Source organism: Alosa pseudoharengus, unplaced genomic scaffold (assembly GCF_046254945.1).
Source record: "Alosa pseudoharengus isolate Yale_2024_CS ecotype anadromous, Long Island Sound unplaced genomic scaffold, YU_APseudo_1.1 YU_APseudo_1.1_scf_8, whole genome shotgun sequence".
Taxonomy (NCBI): Eukaryota; Metazoa; Chordata; class Actinopteri; order Clupeiformes; family Clupeidae; genus Alosa; species Alosa pseudoharengus.
Window position 1 is genome coordinate 2,817,289 of NW_027468870.1, and position 18,045 is coordinate 2,835,333.

The following is an 18,045-nucleotide window of genomic DNA, read 5'->3' on the forward strand; positions in this document are numbered from 1 at the left end:
ACAAAACACATGGGGGGGGGGCTGTTAGGTATCACAGATGACACTGCATTATTGCTGTATTTGAATGCAGATTTGCATGTCTTGATGTGTCTCTTTGACACGTTCCTGTTTTATGTTCCATGAAAGGTAGGCTACACAAATCCATTACATAAACTCTGCCATGAATATGACAGTGCTCTGTGGTTAGTTTATTGTCAAACACCTGCCTAACCCATTCTGACGAGAGGACGTTAATACTCCACTATCTGTAAATTATATATTTTTGGTTTAGGCCTATTATCTTAATCTGTGACAGAAATCGTAATAAGCTTATTAACAAGACAGAACAAAACAAGCAACATGCGATTGATGTGCTAAACAGGCTAAACACGGGATGGTCACGACTTCAATATTGAAAATCTGACGCAAATCACGGTGTGGTGATTACAGGCAATGTTTTTAGAGAGCACAAGTGAGATCACTTGATTAGGCTACTCGAAATACAGACACGAGGCAGCGGTAGCGGGATATACTGATTCACTGCCTCTGAGTTTTGGGCGTTAATAATGGTAGTCATAGTGATATAGGCTGGATTATATAGATGAAACACTCATATCAAAAATATATTATTAACATAATGGCTGAAATAAAATCTTAGGCGTCCCTTCGCAAATGGACAGCTCACGTACCTGTTGGAGAAGCGCGCATCGCGCGCCACATCCTCTACCTCGCCGGTGGGCTTTGCGGGGATGCCTCCATCCATAGACTGCGTGCTTCCCCACTGAAACAAGCAGTCCTCCTGCCAGAACACCTCCAAAATTCGTGTGAATGAATCCAGTCTCTAAAATGTTAACGCTAAATGTTTCAGTGAGCCTAAAGTCGTATAACTGTATAAGAAATCGAAAAACTAATTTGCTTGATTAAAATATCAGTGAACGTACTAACGTGATGAAAGTAGCCTATAGCCTATGCTGACGGCAGTCTTGTAAAGTCTGGCTGCTTGACAGCTAGGCTATTGAGTGAAACTCCAGTGGAGCAGTTGCAACACCCCTCTATAACGTCAATCACCGAAACACACCTAACACACAATTTCATACCAGTGACATCCGTTCACGCAGAACGCAGCTTACACTTGTCATGTCCCTTGATTTCTTAGTCTTTTATTTTTGTTACATTTTAACAACAACAACAATTAAATTGGACATTTGAAATCCTACACTTGTTTATAATTATTAACATCGGGTGGGTGGAATCTAACTAAATTCGTACAGTGACAATAGACACGCGTTTAAATAGACAAGTGTGGCATTTTGTCTGGGTTCCTATCTCGTATGGCTCTAAGGTTTTATGTGAAGTAAGGACTGGTTATTTTATACATAGCCTATGCCATTGTAGCCTAGTAGATTCCTGAAACCGGTCAGATCAGGTGTACCTCGATGGTGTTCCACTTCAGTGTTGGATATTCGTGAGAGCAAGCTTTGTGCTTATGACGTAAGTGAGTAAGAGTCACACCCATGCATCTCCCTCTCTCCCTCTCTAATTCAAAATGCTATATTGACAGGACACGGTCGTATTCCCAAAGCAGTTATTATATAATACAATATATCTGGACTGGAACTATGCATCAATAGTTTTTCATAGTAAAAATGTATATGATTTTGATATTTTGTATATGGTGTATTTGTGTGCATGCATCTCTCTCTCTCTCTCAAATGAGTCTGCATGACTCTCTTAACTCTCTCAATGAGCCGATGAGCCAGGATGCCCTTCCTTACTTTGTACCTGTATGAAATGAAAACAGCAACAGCCTTGGCGTCTGCTCATCACATTCAGTCACTTGAATTTCCCCTGGGGATCAATAAAGTATCTATCTATCTATCTATCTATCTATCTATGCATAGACTAGTGTATGTTGAGCTGTGCGCATTGACAGGGAGACAAGCACATGGGCAGATCAAGTTCATTAAGTGAGGATAGGAGCAGGCTTCACTCAATGTTTTAAACTTTAAGAATGCTGGCCTGGATAGTTACAATACGTAAAGTAGGAAAGAGGCCGCACTATGCATATATACACTTTTATTTGCACATACTTCAGTGTGCACACTGAAGAAGGCACACGCCGAAATGCGTATGTGCAAATAAAAGTGTATATATGCATAGTGCGGCCTCTTTCCTACTGTACTTTATGCAGGTCAAGTTCATATAGGATGGAACAGAGTGTACTTTACTGATCCCTGACCTCAACTCCTGATATGTCATCTTGCGACTCGACTACTGTAATGCCCTTCTGCCAGCCCTGCCAGCCTGCAGCGTGATGATCCAGAACGTGGTGGCGCACCTGGTCTTCAATCAACCCAACAGGGTACCTGGTCTTCAATCAATCAGCCCAACAGGGCACATGGTCTTCAATCAACCCAACAGGGCACCTGGTCTTCAATCAACCCAACAGGGCACATGGTCTTCAATCAACCCAACAGGGCACCTGGTCTTCAATCAACCCAACAGGGCACATGGTCTCTCTTCTCTTAGCACCGCTAACAGCTGGGCAAGCTCAATCTAAAACTACCACTACCTTCTTCCCTCTCCTGATTATCCCTGTGTGTGTGTGTCGTACCACTACACTCTAAAAAATACTGGGTTATTTTCTCAACCCAAACGTTGGGTTGAGGCTGTCAGGGCATTTTGTGGGGTTGTTTTTACTCATGTTGGGTTATTTTCTGTAACCCAGCTTGTTGGGTTGATAGTTTAGGACAGCGCCCCTCCTCTCTCCCACCTGACGTGGAGTACACTACCCAGCACCTGGGTGACTTTAACACAGCTGCATAGTTATTTGAGAGTTCGAAAAAAACATCGTTATTCTCCCAACCGTCCAGTCCACCAGCTGTCAGCATGCAATGGAAATCAGGTGATTTCGTAAGGTATGTATCTTTAACTTTTTTTAAAATGTTTTATCCAGACTGATTTTAAAAGTCCACCCAGAGATGTAGAAGCTACCCTTCATGATATGAATGGATATTCTGCCTGCCAATTTCGTTCAGCCTCAAACAGGTTAACAATTGTGTCATTCATGCTAACTAACGTTAGCTAAAATTAACTTACAATTACTGTTCATGTTAAATATACACAAAGACAGACTCATAAAAACATAGTTCTTTGTTCACTGGGTATGAACTGCTGACAGAAACAAAACGAACTTTTACAACGAACTAAAATGAGCATACCAAGCTGGTTGACATTAGCAGACCATATAGCTAGCATCAATGCTAATTAAATATGCTTCGTGGTGGTTGTAGCCTAGCAGCTAGACTATGGTTGCAGCTAGGGTTACCAACTTTCTGATATGAAAATAAGGAACGGGGGGGGGGGGTGAATTTGGTGAAGCCTTATTTTATTTCTGGCTTTTTTCTGTCTCTGCAGCAAGTAGGCTAGCCTATTTGTTTATCTTGCACAGATGCACTGTAAAACTCTGAGCAAGACATGTCATCTCATGCTACTAGGCTATCAGCGTAATATACGTGACTCACAGTGGCTCAAACGAAAAGTGCATTCTCTGTTGGGATAGTGATGACAGACAAACTGAGAGGGATAAAGGACAGCAGCAAAGTTTCCCTTTATCTCATACAAATCGTGAATTTTTCATTCAGTCTAACTTATAATACTGGTCATGGATTTGCACGAGTTGATTCTCAATAATACGGAACAAAATGCGTTCCGTATCAGTTCAATACGGAACACATCTTTTTCCTTGCAAATACGGGACGATTCCGTATTTTACGGAACGGTTGGCAACCCTAGTTGCAGCTAACGTTTGTCAGCTAATATTAGCCAACACAGTTGAAGTAATGTTAGTCTCTTCACAAGCCACACATACGGTAATAATAATGGCAAACAGCATCTTATTAATTCATTCAGGGTAGCTTCATATTATAGCCATGTAACTTAACGTTACTGGGTGTTTTTGGTTGTAGCAGAGAAGACGGGCTCTGGTTGTAGTAGCACTATCAGACAGTCATTTAGATAACGTTACCCGGTAACAGCATCTAGAACTAGAAGCTACAAGTTATTATAACTGCATAGGTGGTTATGGTTTCCGAGTGTGTTGCGCTAATATTTTGTCTCCTGGTGGATTTTTAATGTTTGTCAACATCATTCAATGATAATGGTTCATGAAAATCTTGAGATAAAGTTCTGTAAATAACAGTGATTAATGCATTCTTTTTTTTTCTTTGATTCACAGGGGTGATCCCCAAAACGGACGGTGGAATCTGCCTGCCTTCATGGAAGTATCACAAGCTTTTTCTAGCTATCTGTTCAAAAAATAAACTGCCAAATAAATAAATGTCGAACTGTTTTATTTCATTGCATGGCTATTGTTGCCCATTGGATGGATTTTAAAACATTATATTGTAACATTAATGATTTGCAAACGATGTATTTGAATTGTTATCAATTAATAGTGATTGGATTAAGGAGAAAAATAAGATACTTAGAATAACCCATAAATTAGGTCAGCATAACCCAGAAATGACAGTGAAAATAATATAAATCCTGGGTTGTATAAGATAGCCAACCTAACAGTTTTGTTACGATAACCCAATGTTTGGGTTAGACTATCAACCCAACTCATTGGGTTGACCGAACAACCCAATTTTCGGGGCTAATATAACTCAGTGCTGGGCTCGACCACTATTTACCCAGTGGATGGGTTGAAATTGGGTTGTTTTTAACCCAATGTTTTTTAGAGTGTACCTTCTTCCCTCTCCTGACTATCCCTGTTCTCCCTCCCTTGACTGTGTGTGTGTGTGTGTGTGTGTGGTGCGTGTGTGTGTGTGTGTGTGTCGTACCACTACCCTTTTCCCTATCCTGACTATCCCTGTTCTCCCTCCCTTGTCTTTGCTTGTACTGTTGTTCTATTGTGTGAGTAGCACTGAGGCTATTGCAGCGCTAACAATGTCCTAGAGCTGGGGTTCTCAAAGTTTTGATTGGTGAGGGCCAATTCAGGAACCCAACATTGAACTGAGGGCTGTTAAAGGGGCGGGGTGACCAGGTTGCATCTCTACAGTTATTGCATCAAACACGTTTTAATTGATAACTGAGGCTAAACCTGGCAAAACTTGAACTTGAAAAATGGCAATGCACACACAATCCTTGGGGTTACCCAAGTACCCTCAACAGACACATTTGGGATATAACAGTTCTGATTGCAGTCCATTTCAAGTACAAACTTATTTAGAACAAACAGTCTCAGTGTGCCTTGCTTCTTATCAGCATAGGCCTTATTCAGGGCCAATTCCAGCTACCAAAGCACCACAGGAAAACCTGACGGCCACTAAACACCACTAAATGGAGATTCATTCTTTTCAAAGCACACAGTACAGTTGTACAGTTTTAACAGTTTTACAGATGTTATCAGATGTTATCGCGGGCCGCCAGAAATGTTTCTGCGGGCCGCCATTGGCCACCGGGCCGCACTTTGAGAACCTATGTCCTAGAGGCACTGGGCCTTTATTGGACCTTGATTGTTGTAAGTCGTTTTGGATAAAAGAGCCATTTAAATGACTAAATGTAAATTCATGGCATGGCATGGTCTGTGTGATTTTAGCAGGGAAACATAGAAAGTCACAAGTCAAATGTGAGAAATGACAGTGTTTGGAGATAAGCATGGTAACCACCACAGTCTGTCCTAATTGTCAGATCATTTAAAAACAGAACTATGCCTACACTCGCAGCATGTTTATCTACAGCAGAAGCTGGAACATGCTGGTGGTGTGGACGAGAGGGCTCTCTTATTTAGCTAGCTCAGTATCCTAGAAGGAAGTGTGGACGAGAGGGGTCTCTTATTTAGCTAGCTCAGTATCCTAGAAGGAAGTGTGGACGAGAGGGGTCTCTTATTTAGCTAGCTCAGTATCCTAGAAGGAAGTGTGGACGAGAGGGCTCTCTTATTTAGCTAGCTCAGTATCCTAGAAGGAAGTGTGACCGCCACATCTGGGATGATCCATCCCATCCAGCCAGGTCTCTGATACTCAGGTGACAGATCATCACTCCATGCACTTCCAGTAGCAAAAGCCTGCACACTCTCTACACAGGGCCGGTGTTAAAAGCCTGCACTGCACACTATACAGGACAGGTGTTAAAAGCCTGCACACTCTATACACAGGACAGGTGTTAAAAGCCTGCACACTCTATACACAGAACAGGTGTTAAAAGCCTGCACACTCTATACACAGGACAGGTGTTAAAAGCCTGCACTCTATACACAGGACAGGTGTTAAAACACTCTATACACAGGACAGGTGTTAAAAGCCTGCACTGCACACTCTATACTCTGGAGTTCATATAGACGGGAGAGGTGTTAAAATCCTAGGGGATTTCTCACAGTGGCAAATCAACAAACAATCCTTTTTACCATCCAACACAAATTTACCAGTGTTTGGAAAATCCATTTAGGTTACCAGTAGACTTTTAAAAGTTTTTTTTAAAAAAGAGGTCTTTCAACAGATCAGATAGAAGAGGGGGCTGTGGCGATCTCCAGGTGAGAAGGATTCTACGCCTAGCTAGAAGGGTTGCAAAGGCCACAACATTGGCATGTGTCTGAGGAGGTGTGGGTTGGGTGAAACACCAAAGATGACTGTGAGAGGACACTGTTCCAAATTCATTTATAGTATATCTGAGAGGATTTTAAAGATGGAGTTCCAATAAAGTTCAAGCATGAGGCCCAGTGCAAACATATGAATCCAATGGCATGGTGTGTTTCCACATTACATATGAGTCCAATGGCATGGTGTGTTTCCACATTTACCACAGGATATATTTGAGATAGCCTTGGACTTGACAAGTGCAATCTTTGTACTATTTGAAACTGAATAAGGCTCAAACGGGCACATGATGATGAAGTACGAGTACATTAAGAAGATAGGCCTAGTATTAATAGGCCATTCAACTAAGAGTATAGTTACAGAGGATGAACACAAAAGCAAGTGAATAAAAATAAATAAATGAATAATTAAAATAAAATAAAATAAACAACCATACTAAATTAGGGAAGTGTTTCTAAGTCATTAAAATACTTTATAAAAGGATTCCAAAGATGGCTGTGAGAAGGCACGGTTCCAAATTCATTTATAGCATATCCCAACAACAGGAAAGAATTTACATGAGCTTAATGACTACAGACCTGTCGCTCTTACATCACATGTGATGAAGACAATGGAGCGATTGGTCTTAGGCATGCTCAGACCCCAGGTACGCCATGCACTAGACCCGTTACAGTTTGCATACCAGGAGAAAGTGGGCGTGGACGATGCCATCACTTATCTTCTACACAGGACACATTCCCACCTAGACAAGGGGAAAAGTGCTGTGAGAATCATGTTCATGTTCATTTCTCAAGTGCTTTTAACACCATCCAGCCCCTCAGATTGGGAGACAAGCTCTTGCAGATGGGTGTGGGCGCTCACCTGATAACCTGGATTACAGATTACCTGACCGAGCGACCACAGTTCGTCAGACTGAAGAACTGTCTCTCTGACACTGTGATCTGCAGCAACGGAGCGCCACAGGGAACTGTGCTCTCTCCAGTCCTGTTCACCCTGTACACATCTGACTTCTGCTACATCACCGAGTCATGCCACATGCAGAAGTTTTCTGATGATACTGCAATTGTGGGGTGTATCAGGAACGGGCAGGAGGAGGAGTACAGGAGCCTGGTGGAGGACTTTGTGCAATGGTGCAAACTCAATCATCTTCAACTTAACACTTCAAAGACCAAGGAGATGGTGGTTTATTTCCGCAGGTCTAAGCCCACTCTGCTACCAGTCCACATTGATGGGGTCAATGTGGAGGTGGTTAGCACCTACAAGTATCTGGGTCTCCACCTAGACAATAAACTGGACTGGTCAGCCAACACTGATGCACTCTACAAGAAAGGGCAGAGCAGGCTGTACTTCCTGAAGAGGCTGTGGTCCTTCAATGTGTGCAGCAAGCTCCTCCGGATGTTCTACCAGTCTGTTGTTGCCAGCGTCCTCTTCTATGCAGTAGTATGTTGGGGAGGAAGCACAAAGAAGAAGGATGCGGGGCGAATTGACAGGCTGGTAAGGAAAGCTGGCTCTGTAGTGGGAGCTGAACTGGAGTGCATCACTTCACTATCTGACAAAAGGACCCTGAACAAACTGATCAACATCTTGGACAATGAGTGTCACCCACTCCACAGCACTATTGTTAAGCAGAAGAGTCTGATCAGCTGGAGACTTCGCTCACTGCCTTGCACAACTGACAGACTGAGAAAGTCATTTGTCCCCAGGGCCATTGAACTGTTCAATGCCTCACTTAAGGGAAGAGGAGAGATAGACTTCTCTGCATAGTCTGTCTGCCTCTTCACCCCCTCCATGTTTGGTACTGTCTGTCCACTAGCCACTTGTACCACTGCCTTTATGCCTCACTGTTTGCGTGCTATATTAGCACATTAGTACATAAGCATAACCCCCCCCCCCCTCCATGCCACAGCCGAACTGTGGCCACACTTATACATTTCTTAAATAGTTAAATATATAGATATATAGACTTTACTTTACTTTTTATTTCTGCATTGTTGCACTGTTGGACTTACTCATTTGCACTATCACCATGACCACTATCACCATTGCACTACCACCATGACACTCATTCACACAGAGCTCCTTAGAGCACCTTACCATACCTTACTATGTACAGAGAATCACAGGCTCAGTCCCTGCCTCAGTCATTGCAAGCGCCTCTGATTGATTAATCACCACTATGTGGATACTGTTTTTAGAATTGATTTAGATTAAGTGTTAGTTAGTATAATTTGTATTTTTGTAATTTGTATTTTAGTATATTTTTATATATTGTATTAAGTGTTAGTTAGTATAATTTGTATTTTAGTATATTTAGCATATTCTTTATCTTCTACTGTCCTTATTGCTTAGTTGTGTTTTTATATTATATACTTTAATTACTCTTTCTGCTGTTAAAGAATGTGTTTGTGTTGTCTGTATGCTGCTGAGACCTTGAATTTCCCCTGGGGATCAATAAAGTATCTATCTATCTATCTATCTACATGTTAAAGGTAAAATCACATGCAGCACTACCAATGTGGTTTACTTGATCAAATGTCCCTGTGGGAAAGCCTATGTAGGTAAAACATGCTGGGCCCTGAAGATAAGAATAAGTGAACATAGGAGTAACATCAGAAACAACAATGAAAAGAGCCCTTTGGCGGTTCACTTTAACCAATCAGGACACCCACTCTCAACCTTGAGATTTATTGGGATAGAACATGTAAAACAACACCGCAGAGGAGGAGACACAGACAACCTGCTTCTAAAAAGAGAGAGAGGCCTTCTGGATCCACCACCTGGGAACCTTGGCCCCAAGGGGGCTCAATGAAGATTTGGACATTAGACCCTTCCTCTAATATTGACTGTGAACAATATTTGCATTGATTACTGAATTTTACATGATGAACTCTATTTATTGTAGATGATTGTATCTTCAGACATCTGCTTGTGTTATTGTACAAAGTTTAAGGTTATATCTAATGTTTTTATTTGCCTTTAGTCACGCCACAAGCTTGCATGCTACCTGCAAGGGTTAATGAATCACTGAGGTGACTCCACCCCTCTAGACAGGTGATTTAGATCATGTACCAAGCCTGTGTTTGCAAGTGAATCTGAGGAAGACCGCAAGGTCGAAACGTCATGTGCCAAATGAGAAAATAAACTCAACAAAAGAATACCAAGGAGTGTGCGAACTTTTTTCCTAAAAAACTATTCCAGTTGAGTACCTAGCTACATGTAGCTGGTACATATCTGTGTAGTGTGTATACTGTGTGAACTTCCTTCCCAACACCATAAGAGTTGTGCTAGTAGGAGAGGCAGCAGACCGGGCTTGACCGGGCAGCACGCTTGACTCCTGAATGCAAGGTGCTTCTGTTTGTGGGTTTGAGTTCGGGCGAGTGCAGGGCGGAGCCGCGCACATCAGCACAAGGCATTGGTGCCATGACCCAGATCAGGAGTGAGCTTTAGAGATGAACACCATGACCCAGATCAGGAGTGAGCTTTAGACATGAACACCATGACCCAGATCAGGAGTGAGCTTTAGACATGAACACCATGACCCAGATCAGGAGTGAGCTTTAGAGATGAACACCATGACCCAGATCAGGAGTGAGCTTTAGAGATGAACGCCATGACCCAGATCAGGAGTGAGCTTTAGAGATGAACACCATGACCCAGATCAGGAGTGAGCTTTAGAGATGAACGCCATGACCCAGATCAGGAGTGAGCTTTGACATGAACACCATGACCCAGATCAGGAGTGAGCTTTAGAGATGAACACCATGACCCAGATCAGGAGTGAGCTTTAGACATGAACACCATGACCCAGATCAGGAGTGAGCTTTAGACATGAACACCATGACCCAGATCAGGAGTGAGCTTTAGACATGAACACCATGACCCAGATCAGGAGTGAGCTTTAGACATGAACACCATGACCCAGATCAGGAGTGAGCTTTAGACATGAACACCATGACCCAGATCAGGAGTGAGCTTTAGACATGAACACACAATTTGTGTTGAAAAGGGGAAGTGGGGCTACATGTGTGCCATATAAAGTAGCAGAAATAGCGTTACCACAACACACATCTTTGGGCCATTCGCTCAACCCAGCACAACCTTACAGCAAGTGCTGCAAGTGCCGCTTGCTATCTGTAAGCCCTGTCTTTTTTATTCAATGTATTTTGTAAGCTCTGTCTTTTTTATTCAATGTATTTAATTTTTGAGTTTTTTATTTTGAAGTAATCTAAAAGTATTCAAATTATGTAACATTATTTTTGTAATCCAATGGATTACGCTACTGATTACAAAAATTGGTTTGTAGTCTGTACAGTACTATGTAATGGATTACATTTTAAAGTAATCTGACCCAACACTGGGTGGTACCACCAGCAAGCACTGTTAGCCGCTTGATTTCCAACATTCTTTAAAAGACAGGAGAAAACATTTGTTTTTCATCATGGAAGACAGACAGAGAATGAACAAGTTAGGTAGAACAGAGAACACCTGTCAGGACCTTTTTATAATCAGTTTTCAGGCTGGTGCACATCCGTAAGATAATCAGCGGATAAGACTCAATGAGGTTCTAGCTGGCTTATTTCCATTTAACACATCACAACATGATGTAGGCATGTGGCTACTGCCTGATAAACATGCCCAGGGGCTTCCCCATCACTTTTCACAGGAGTATTGCACAATCTGTGTTTCTTGACAACAAATATACAATTCAGAGACTATTGGTAAAGACAGAGAGCTACCCTGTTTGGCAGCCTAAAAGAAGTAACTTGAAACTCTGAGGCTGCAACATGTCTGAGGCTGGCATAACATGTCTGAGGCTGGCATAACATGTCTGAGGCTGCAACATGTCTGAGGCTGCAACATGTCTGAGGCTGGCATAACATGTCTGAGGCTGCAACATGTCTGAGGCTGCAACATGTCTGAGGCTGGCATAACATGTCTGTATTCGGAGGCTATATACAGGGCAGACTGAAAGTAGGAGTTTATGCCATTATTATAAATGACCATAAATATTGAATAATATGGCGAGGCTAGCCTACTTGATTTTATATTTCAAAAACTGAAAGTCCATGTCTACTCCATGTCTAGGGCCTACTACTTAGGCTACATAATAACCTGGCGCCGTTTGCGCAATTTAGTGGCAAAATGAAGGTTTTAAGTGGAAGCATTATTTGACTGCGCTTCTGTACGCTTCATGACCACGATGGACACACTTTTTTTGAACTCTTGTTGTGTAAAGGCGGAAGTTGAGCTTGTTACTTGCTATGGTTACTTGCGAGGCTGGTTGTTTATTATCTATTTAGCCATACCCTGGGAAGGAATTTTTCATTATTATACTACATTCCTCAACACTTTAACAACGCCCTTACTGACAATGACTAACATTTACCCGCAGTGAGCTGTCTGAATTGCGTTGTGTTAACGTTACGTCTTACTCCGAGTTGTTCTTTCAGTAGGTAAACACACAAGGCTGCTTTCAGATTCAAACTTAGCTAATTTAGCCATTACCTCTTCATAGCATAATCACTATGCTGAGCACGTTTGAAACTGTTGTCCGGCAGTTGAGGAACTTTTCCTCAGTGTTCGAGATCACTAGTGGGATTTGCCTAGCGATCTTAACATCGGCGAGCGTGTGCATATTCACGAGTATCCTCGATGTCCCTGTCCTCTCCTTGGGTGTCGACTCCAGCGTCTTTACCAGTGGTCATGGTGAGAGTTCTTGCCTTGGTCTCCTCTCCATTAGGGTTCAGCTGTTTGCCATGTTGTCAACATAACCCCTTACAACATATTTGCAGTGAGTGCGTCCCATTCATGGGAGCCACTGTTATGAAATTACACCTTGATTTGCTGTATTAAGTTATTACATATTATTAAAAGTATATCTATCTATCTATCTATCTATCTATCTATCTATCCACCTTCTGAAAACAACTGTATACTACTGTCTACACTGCACTATATATTTTGTCATGTCTATGCACCACCTACTTTGTATCTAATCTAATCTAATCTAACTTGAGGTTAACAGAAGTAACTGTAGAGGGTTTTTGGCACATATGTTGAACTGGTTCTACGTAGTGTGCTACTACAAGTATGGTAATTGCTGACAGTCCCGGTTTCTCTCGTTCCCCCCCCTCCCTCATGGTAGTGCCCAAGCTGCTGAGCTATCCCTTCATCCACTGTGATGTTCTGCATCTGATGGTTTCTCTTGCCCCCCCCCCCCCCCCCCCCCTCCCTCCCTCCCTCATGGTAGTGCCCAAGCTGCTGAGCTATCCCTTCATCCACTGTGATGTGCTGCACCTGATGGCGAGTGCGGTGGTGCTGGTGGCGTTCAGCAGTGCCGTGGAGAAGGGCGTCGGGACCGTACGCTTCCTCGCCCTCTTCCTGCTCCTCTCCACGGCCACAGGCCTGCTCTTCGCCCTCCTGGCGCTGGTGGTCTTCCCAGAACCCTCCGAGGCGCGCGTGGCGATGGGTCTGGTGCCCGTCGCTCTGTCCCTGCTGGGCATGGTCACCATCGGCTCCCGCATGAAGAGGGCCTTGTTGCTCGGCGTCGGCGTTCCCACGGCAACCCTGCCCTGGATCGTCCTGCTTGCGGTCACCCTGGTCATCCCCGGCATGGTGCTGCTGTGTAATGCCACGGCCATCGCCGTAGGAATCATCTGTATCCTTTGTCCCTGCATGATGAAATAATGTTTTGCTTTCTTGTGAGTGAGTTAGTCATGTGTAGACTGGATATCTCAAAACCACCGTGTGCTGTTGGGCAAAGATCTGATGTTGTCTGAACTTTGAGTGTCCCTGAGTCCTTCACCATCAGCCCCAACACACCTTTATAGAGCTATGATGCTGATCAGTTATGATGGAGCAGGTAAGCAGTATGTCTCAACACACCTTTATAGAGCTATGATGTTGATCAGGTATGATGGAGCAGGTAAGCAGTAGGCCTATGTCTGCACAGTCAGCAATCCAAACAAAATAAGTGGTGTCGTTGAGCAGACCAGACATAAAAACGTTACCAGAGCTGTTCCATAAGTGGTGTGGTTGAGCAGACCCCAGACATAAACACGTTACCAGAGCTGCCCCTTGTCTTCCTTAAGTGGAGTGGTTGAGCAGATGGGAAAGGCTGGCTCTCTCCGCTGGAGATGTCGGAGTCCAGGGCTTCACTGCTGGAGAAGAGGATGCCCCTCAGGCTGCTGAAGAGGATCATGGGAGTGCGATTCATTCCAGCGTCTGCCGAGGAGAGAAAGGAGATTCTGCACGCACGGTGAGTAACACAGGTGCTGATTTTACATACATAGCTGCCTTATACAGTACAGTAACATGGCAAAAGAGTTCAATATTATGGCTTTATCATGTGGTGTTCAGAGTATTTATGTACATCTGTGTACCACTACACACCACAGCAGTTTTCATTAAACACACTCAATTTGTATTTAGACACAGATACAATATTAATACAATACATTATCTTAGAATAATCTGTACTTAAAACCTATAGAATCTACGCCTTTTGTGTGTGACTGACCACTTAAGGTCATGACCTCTCACCCTTCACCTTTACCCCCTGCAGGTGTAATCCTCCTCCTGGCTCCTACCCCGTTCAGGCGTATGCCCCCGCCCCCACTGCACCCTCCACCAATCAGACGCACGGCATGTATGAGGGCTGGTCCCACTCCGCCTACCCCCAGCAGAGCCCGCCCCCCTTCCCTGGCACACACGCAGCACCATACGGGCTCAGTCAGACACACGGGCACAGCTCTGCAGGAGATGGGCATGGGCACAGTCATCATGGGCATGGACATAGTCATGACGACTACAGGCACAGCTATGAAGGTCATGGACACAGTCATGAAGGTCATGGATATGTCCATGGTCAGTATGGCCTCTACGCAGGGCAACCTGTATTTAGTCAGTTGGGACACGGTTTGGGAGCGGCTGCATATGGTCAGCATGCGGCCAGCGCGTTGTATGCTGCTGGTGGTGCTGCGTGCCCAGCGGAGAGGGCATGGATGCCCCCCAGTGCCCCCGCGCCACCTCACCTCAGCTCTGGGGTAGGCACTGCTGCTACCCCCACTCTGGCTCACAATCCAGAACCTCTGAAGGAGAACTAGGCACGGAACATTCCAGAACACCCTGGCCAGGAGAACAAACTATAGAACACTCTCCAGAGGCAGGGGTCTAAAGGTTCTAAAGCACTACAATCAGAAGACTATTGCACTGAAACGGTGACTGGTAACCAGGACAGGATGCCATATCACGTCACCATGACGCACCATCTTGTGGAGCTGAGTCTGTGGGACTCTTTCTGCCACAAGAGGAGGCATGGCATCCTGTCCTGGTTACCAATCATGTCACCATGACGCACCATCTTGTGGAGCTGAGTCTGTGGGACTCTTTCTGCCACAACAAGAGCAAATTTGAATGTCCAATTTCCTACATATTTTTGCTGTCTAGCTTTCCTACATTTTTAAATAAATTAATTATCATTATTGAGGACTGTGTATTTTAATATATTGTATTTTTTTCTACAGTGTGTTTATGTTCGATTCTTAACACCCTATGTTCATCTGTAATCGGTCCAAGTGTAAAACATGTCTGATCGGTGTGATTTGGGTGGAGAAACCCTTTAAGAAAGTGAAACATCTTGTCAGATTTGCTGACACCTCCATGAAAGAGAACATAAGTGAAGAAAGGGTTAATGTGTCAGTGTGTATTGCCTATAGGAAGGCTTTATGTTAAAAGGTCTCACTGCCAGCAACAGAGATACTGCTGAAAGGGATAGGAGTAGAATATTGAGGTATGACCTCTGCTGAACAGGAGACTAAAATAGCTCAACAGGAGACTAAAATAGCTGCCGAAACACTCTGGTCAGTTCCTCTGGTTTTCATCTCTTTGGCTTCCTCTCTGTGCTGTTGCTTTCCAGCGGTCAACACCCAACTACCAGCGGCTAACACCTCAGCACACACACACACACACACACATTTACATAGATTCCAGTTCATACTTCCTGTACACACTCAATGTGATAACTAAAAAGAGGAAGCGTGACAGTCATCATCCTGAGTAATACATTGGTTGCCATGGTTCATTGGCTTTGTGGTTACATTTGCCCAGTTTAAAATATTCTTAAGAAAATGGAGGATAAATGTTTTTCATCCGTTAATCAACTAAATAAAACAGAAATGTTAAATAAGTTCCTTAACTCAAATTGTAAACTCAAAGCTATAGCTGACCAACATCTTCATACAGACAGTAACACTCATACTATTTTATTGTACCCATTGATCCTGTAAAAGTGTGGATGTGTGATACCCATTGATCCTGTAAAAGTGTGGATGTGTGATACGCATTGAGCCCGTAAGAGGGTGGATGTGTGATGGGGCAGCCGTGGCCTACTGGTTAGTGCTTCGGACTTGTAGGACAGGAGGGTTGCCGGTTCGAACCCAGACCAGTAGGCACGGCTGAAGTGCCCTTGAGCAAGGCACCTAACCCCTTACTGCTTCCCGAGCGCCGCTGTTGTTGCAGGCAGCTCACTGCGCCGGGATTAGTGTGTGCTTCACCTCACTGTGTGTTCACTGTGTGCTGAGTGTGTTTCACTAATTCACGGATTGGGATAAATGCAGAGACCAAATTTCCCTCACGGGATCAAAAGAGTATACTTATACCCATTGATCCCATAAGAGGGTGGATGTGTGATACCCATGGATCCCATAAGAGGGTGGATGTGTGATGCGGATCAGGCTCAGAGTTGGCTGTGATATGGATGTGTGATGCGGATCAGGCTCAGAGTTGGTGCGGATCAGGCTCAGAGTTGGCTGTGATGCGGATCAGGCTCAGAGTCGCTGTGATCTGGATTCGCAGCTGAGGAACTCACTGTCTTTATTCAGCAATCTCAACATTACAAAAAGTTCAGGTGTGACTGAATCTGTATCTTATGTACAGTAGCACAGCCCCTGGATTAACTAGTGTTGCACACTGGACGTCCTGAGGGAAACTTGATGGCTAAAATATAATGAAAACTGAACTGCCTGGCTGACAAAAGGGCAGAATTCAGTGTTTTCAGAAATGCCACCTAAGCCCAAATGTGACGGGAACAAGGAAGTGCTAAATATGGTCATTCAGAGCCAAGTACAAGTGGAAGTCTCCTTGTTCAAAGCGGAACAGAAACAACAGGTAAATGATTTCCCTTTTATTGCATTCATACAGATGTCATTAGCATAAAGGCAGGAACTAAACACTTCCTCGTCTCCCCCCTTACCCTCACAACAGCTGCTTGCATCATTTATGTTTACATAATATATTACCAAATGCATATTTCACTGTATGTTTAGATGATATTCCCAAATGCATGTTTTACTGTATGTTTACATGATATATTCCCAAATGCCTATTTCACTGTATGTTTAGATGATATTTCCAAATGCATGTTTCACTCGTATACACGTGCAGGACAGAGCTGTTCTGCTAATGACAAACAAAGATAATAAAAGGTGGAGAGGAAGCAGAAGAATATTCTAAATAGTGTAATAAAGTTTAAAGGCCACATGGACACTTCTCTCCATTGTGACACCACCACGTATGTTTAAGGCAGTCATACATGGGGAACACAACTTCACACAGAAGTATACGCATGCCTGTCAGCCATCTGTGGAACACGACACACATAATAGAGCACCAGTGCCTTCCACCTGCGGCTATATAGTCTGCTAATCACACATACATACAGTCTTCCACCTGCGGCTATATAGTCTGCTAATCACACTTACATACAGTCTTCCACCTGCGGTTATATAGTCTGCTAATCACACTTACATACAGTCTTCCACCTGCGGCTATATAGTCTACTAATCACACATACAGTAACCTGCGGCTATATAGTCTGCTAATCACACTTAGAGTAACCTGCGGCTATATAGTCTGCTAATCACACTTACATACAGTCTTCCACCTGCGGCTATATAGTCTGCTAATCACACATACAGTAACCTGCGGCTATATAGTCTGCTAATCACACATACAGTAACCTGCGGCTATATAGTCTGCTAATCACACATACAGTAACCTGCGGCTATATAGTCTGCTAATCACACTTACATACAGTCTTCCACCTGCGGCTATATAGTCTGCTAATCACACTTACATACAGTCTTCCACCTGCGGCTATATAGTCTGCTAATCACACTTACATACAGTAACCTGCAGCTATATAGTCTGCTTATCACATTAAACCTTTTGTCTGACGACCCCCCCCCCCCCTCCAAAAAAAACATACAAACATCTCTTTGTAAGCCGAAGACTGATCATAGAGACTCACAGGTGGTCCAGATAGCAGGTGACTGTAGGCCAGATGGCATTGGGAATATAGAGTCCAGATGAAAAAACAACCACCTCTGTGTAGATGACCACTTATTGCATCAGAAACAGTGGCTGAGAGGAGTTGTGCATATCAGGGGTCAGATGCCATAGAGCCATCATG

The 18,045-nt window shown here is 43.7% G+C and overlaps 3 protein-coding genes across 5 annotated transcripts in view; 1 reads left to right on the forward strand and 2 right to left on the reverse strand.

Annotated features, from left to right (window-relative positions):
- The window catches only part of LOC143111298 (uncharacterized), a 65,917-nt gene extending 64,915 nt beyond the window's left edge, over nt 1-1,002 (reverse strand). The window contains exon 1 of the mRNA XM_076273503.1: nt 669-1,002. Coding sequence (XP_076129618.1) covers nt 669-742 — 74 coding nt within the window. The 5' untranslated portion in view covers nt 743-1,002. The remainder of the gene's footprint in view (nt 1-668) is intronic.
- A 10,815-nt stretch (nt 1,003-11,817) lies between these two features.
- Nucleotides 11,818-15,063, forward strand: rhbdd2 (rhomboid domain containing 2). The gene is made up of 4 exons (XM_076273598.1): nt 11,818-12,281; nt 12,826-13,233; nt 13,683-13,833; nt 14,140-15,063. The coding sequence occupies exons 1-4, from the start codon at nt 12,101-12,103 to the stop codon at nt 14,678-14,680; spliced, it is 1,281 nt and encodes a 426-aa protein (XP_076129713.1). The 5' UTR covers nt 11,818-12,100; the 3' UTR covers nt 14,681-15,063.
- Nucleotides 15,064-16,743: 1,680 nt separating this feature from the next.
- pora (P450 (cytochrome) oxidoreductase a) overlaps nt 16,744-18,045 on the reverse strand; it is a 27,974-nt gene continuing 26,672 nt past the window's right edge. For all 3 annotated transcript variants that reach the window (XM_076274535.1, XM_076274536.1, XM_076274537.1), the window contains one exon: nt 16,744-18,045. This exon is cut by the window's right edge and continues 574 nt beyond it. The gene's annotated coding sequence lies outside the window, so the exon portion shown is untranslated.

Coding starts and splice junctions, on each gene's coding strand:
- rhbdd2 (XM_076273598.1), top strand. CDS start 12,101: ATGCTGAGCACGTTTGAAACTGTTGTCCGGCAGTTGAGGAACTTTTCC. Junction 12,282..12,825: donor CGTCTTTACCAGTGGTCATG/GTGAGAGTTCTT, acceptor CCCTCATGGTAG/TGCCCAAGCTGCTGAGCTAT. Junction 13,234..13,682: donor CATCGCCGTAGGAATCATCT/GTATCCTTTGTC, acceptor GTGGTTGAGCAG/ATGGGAAAGGCTGGCTCTCT.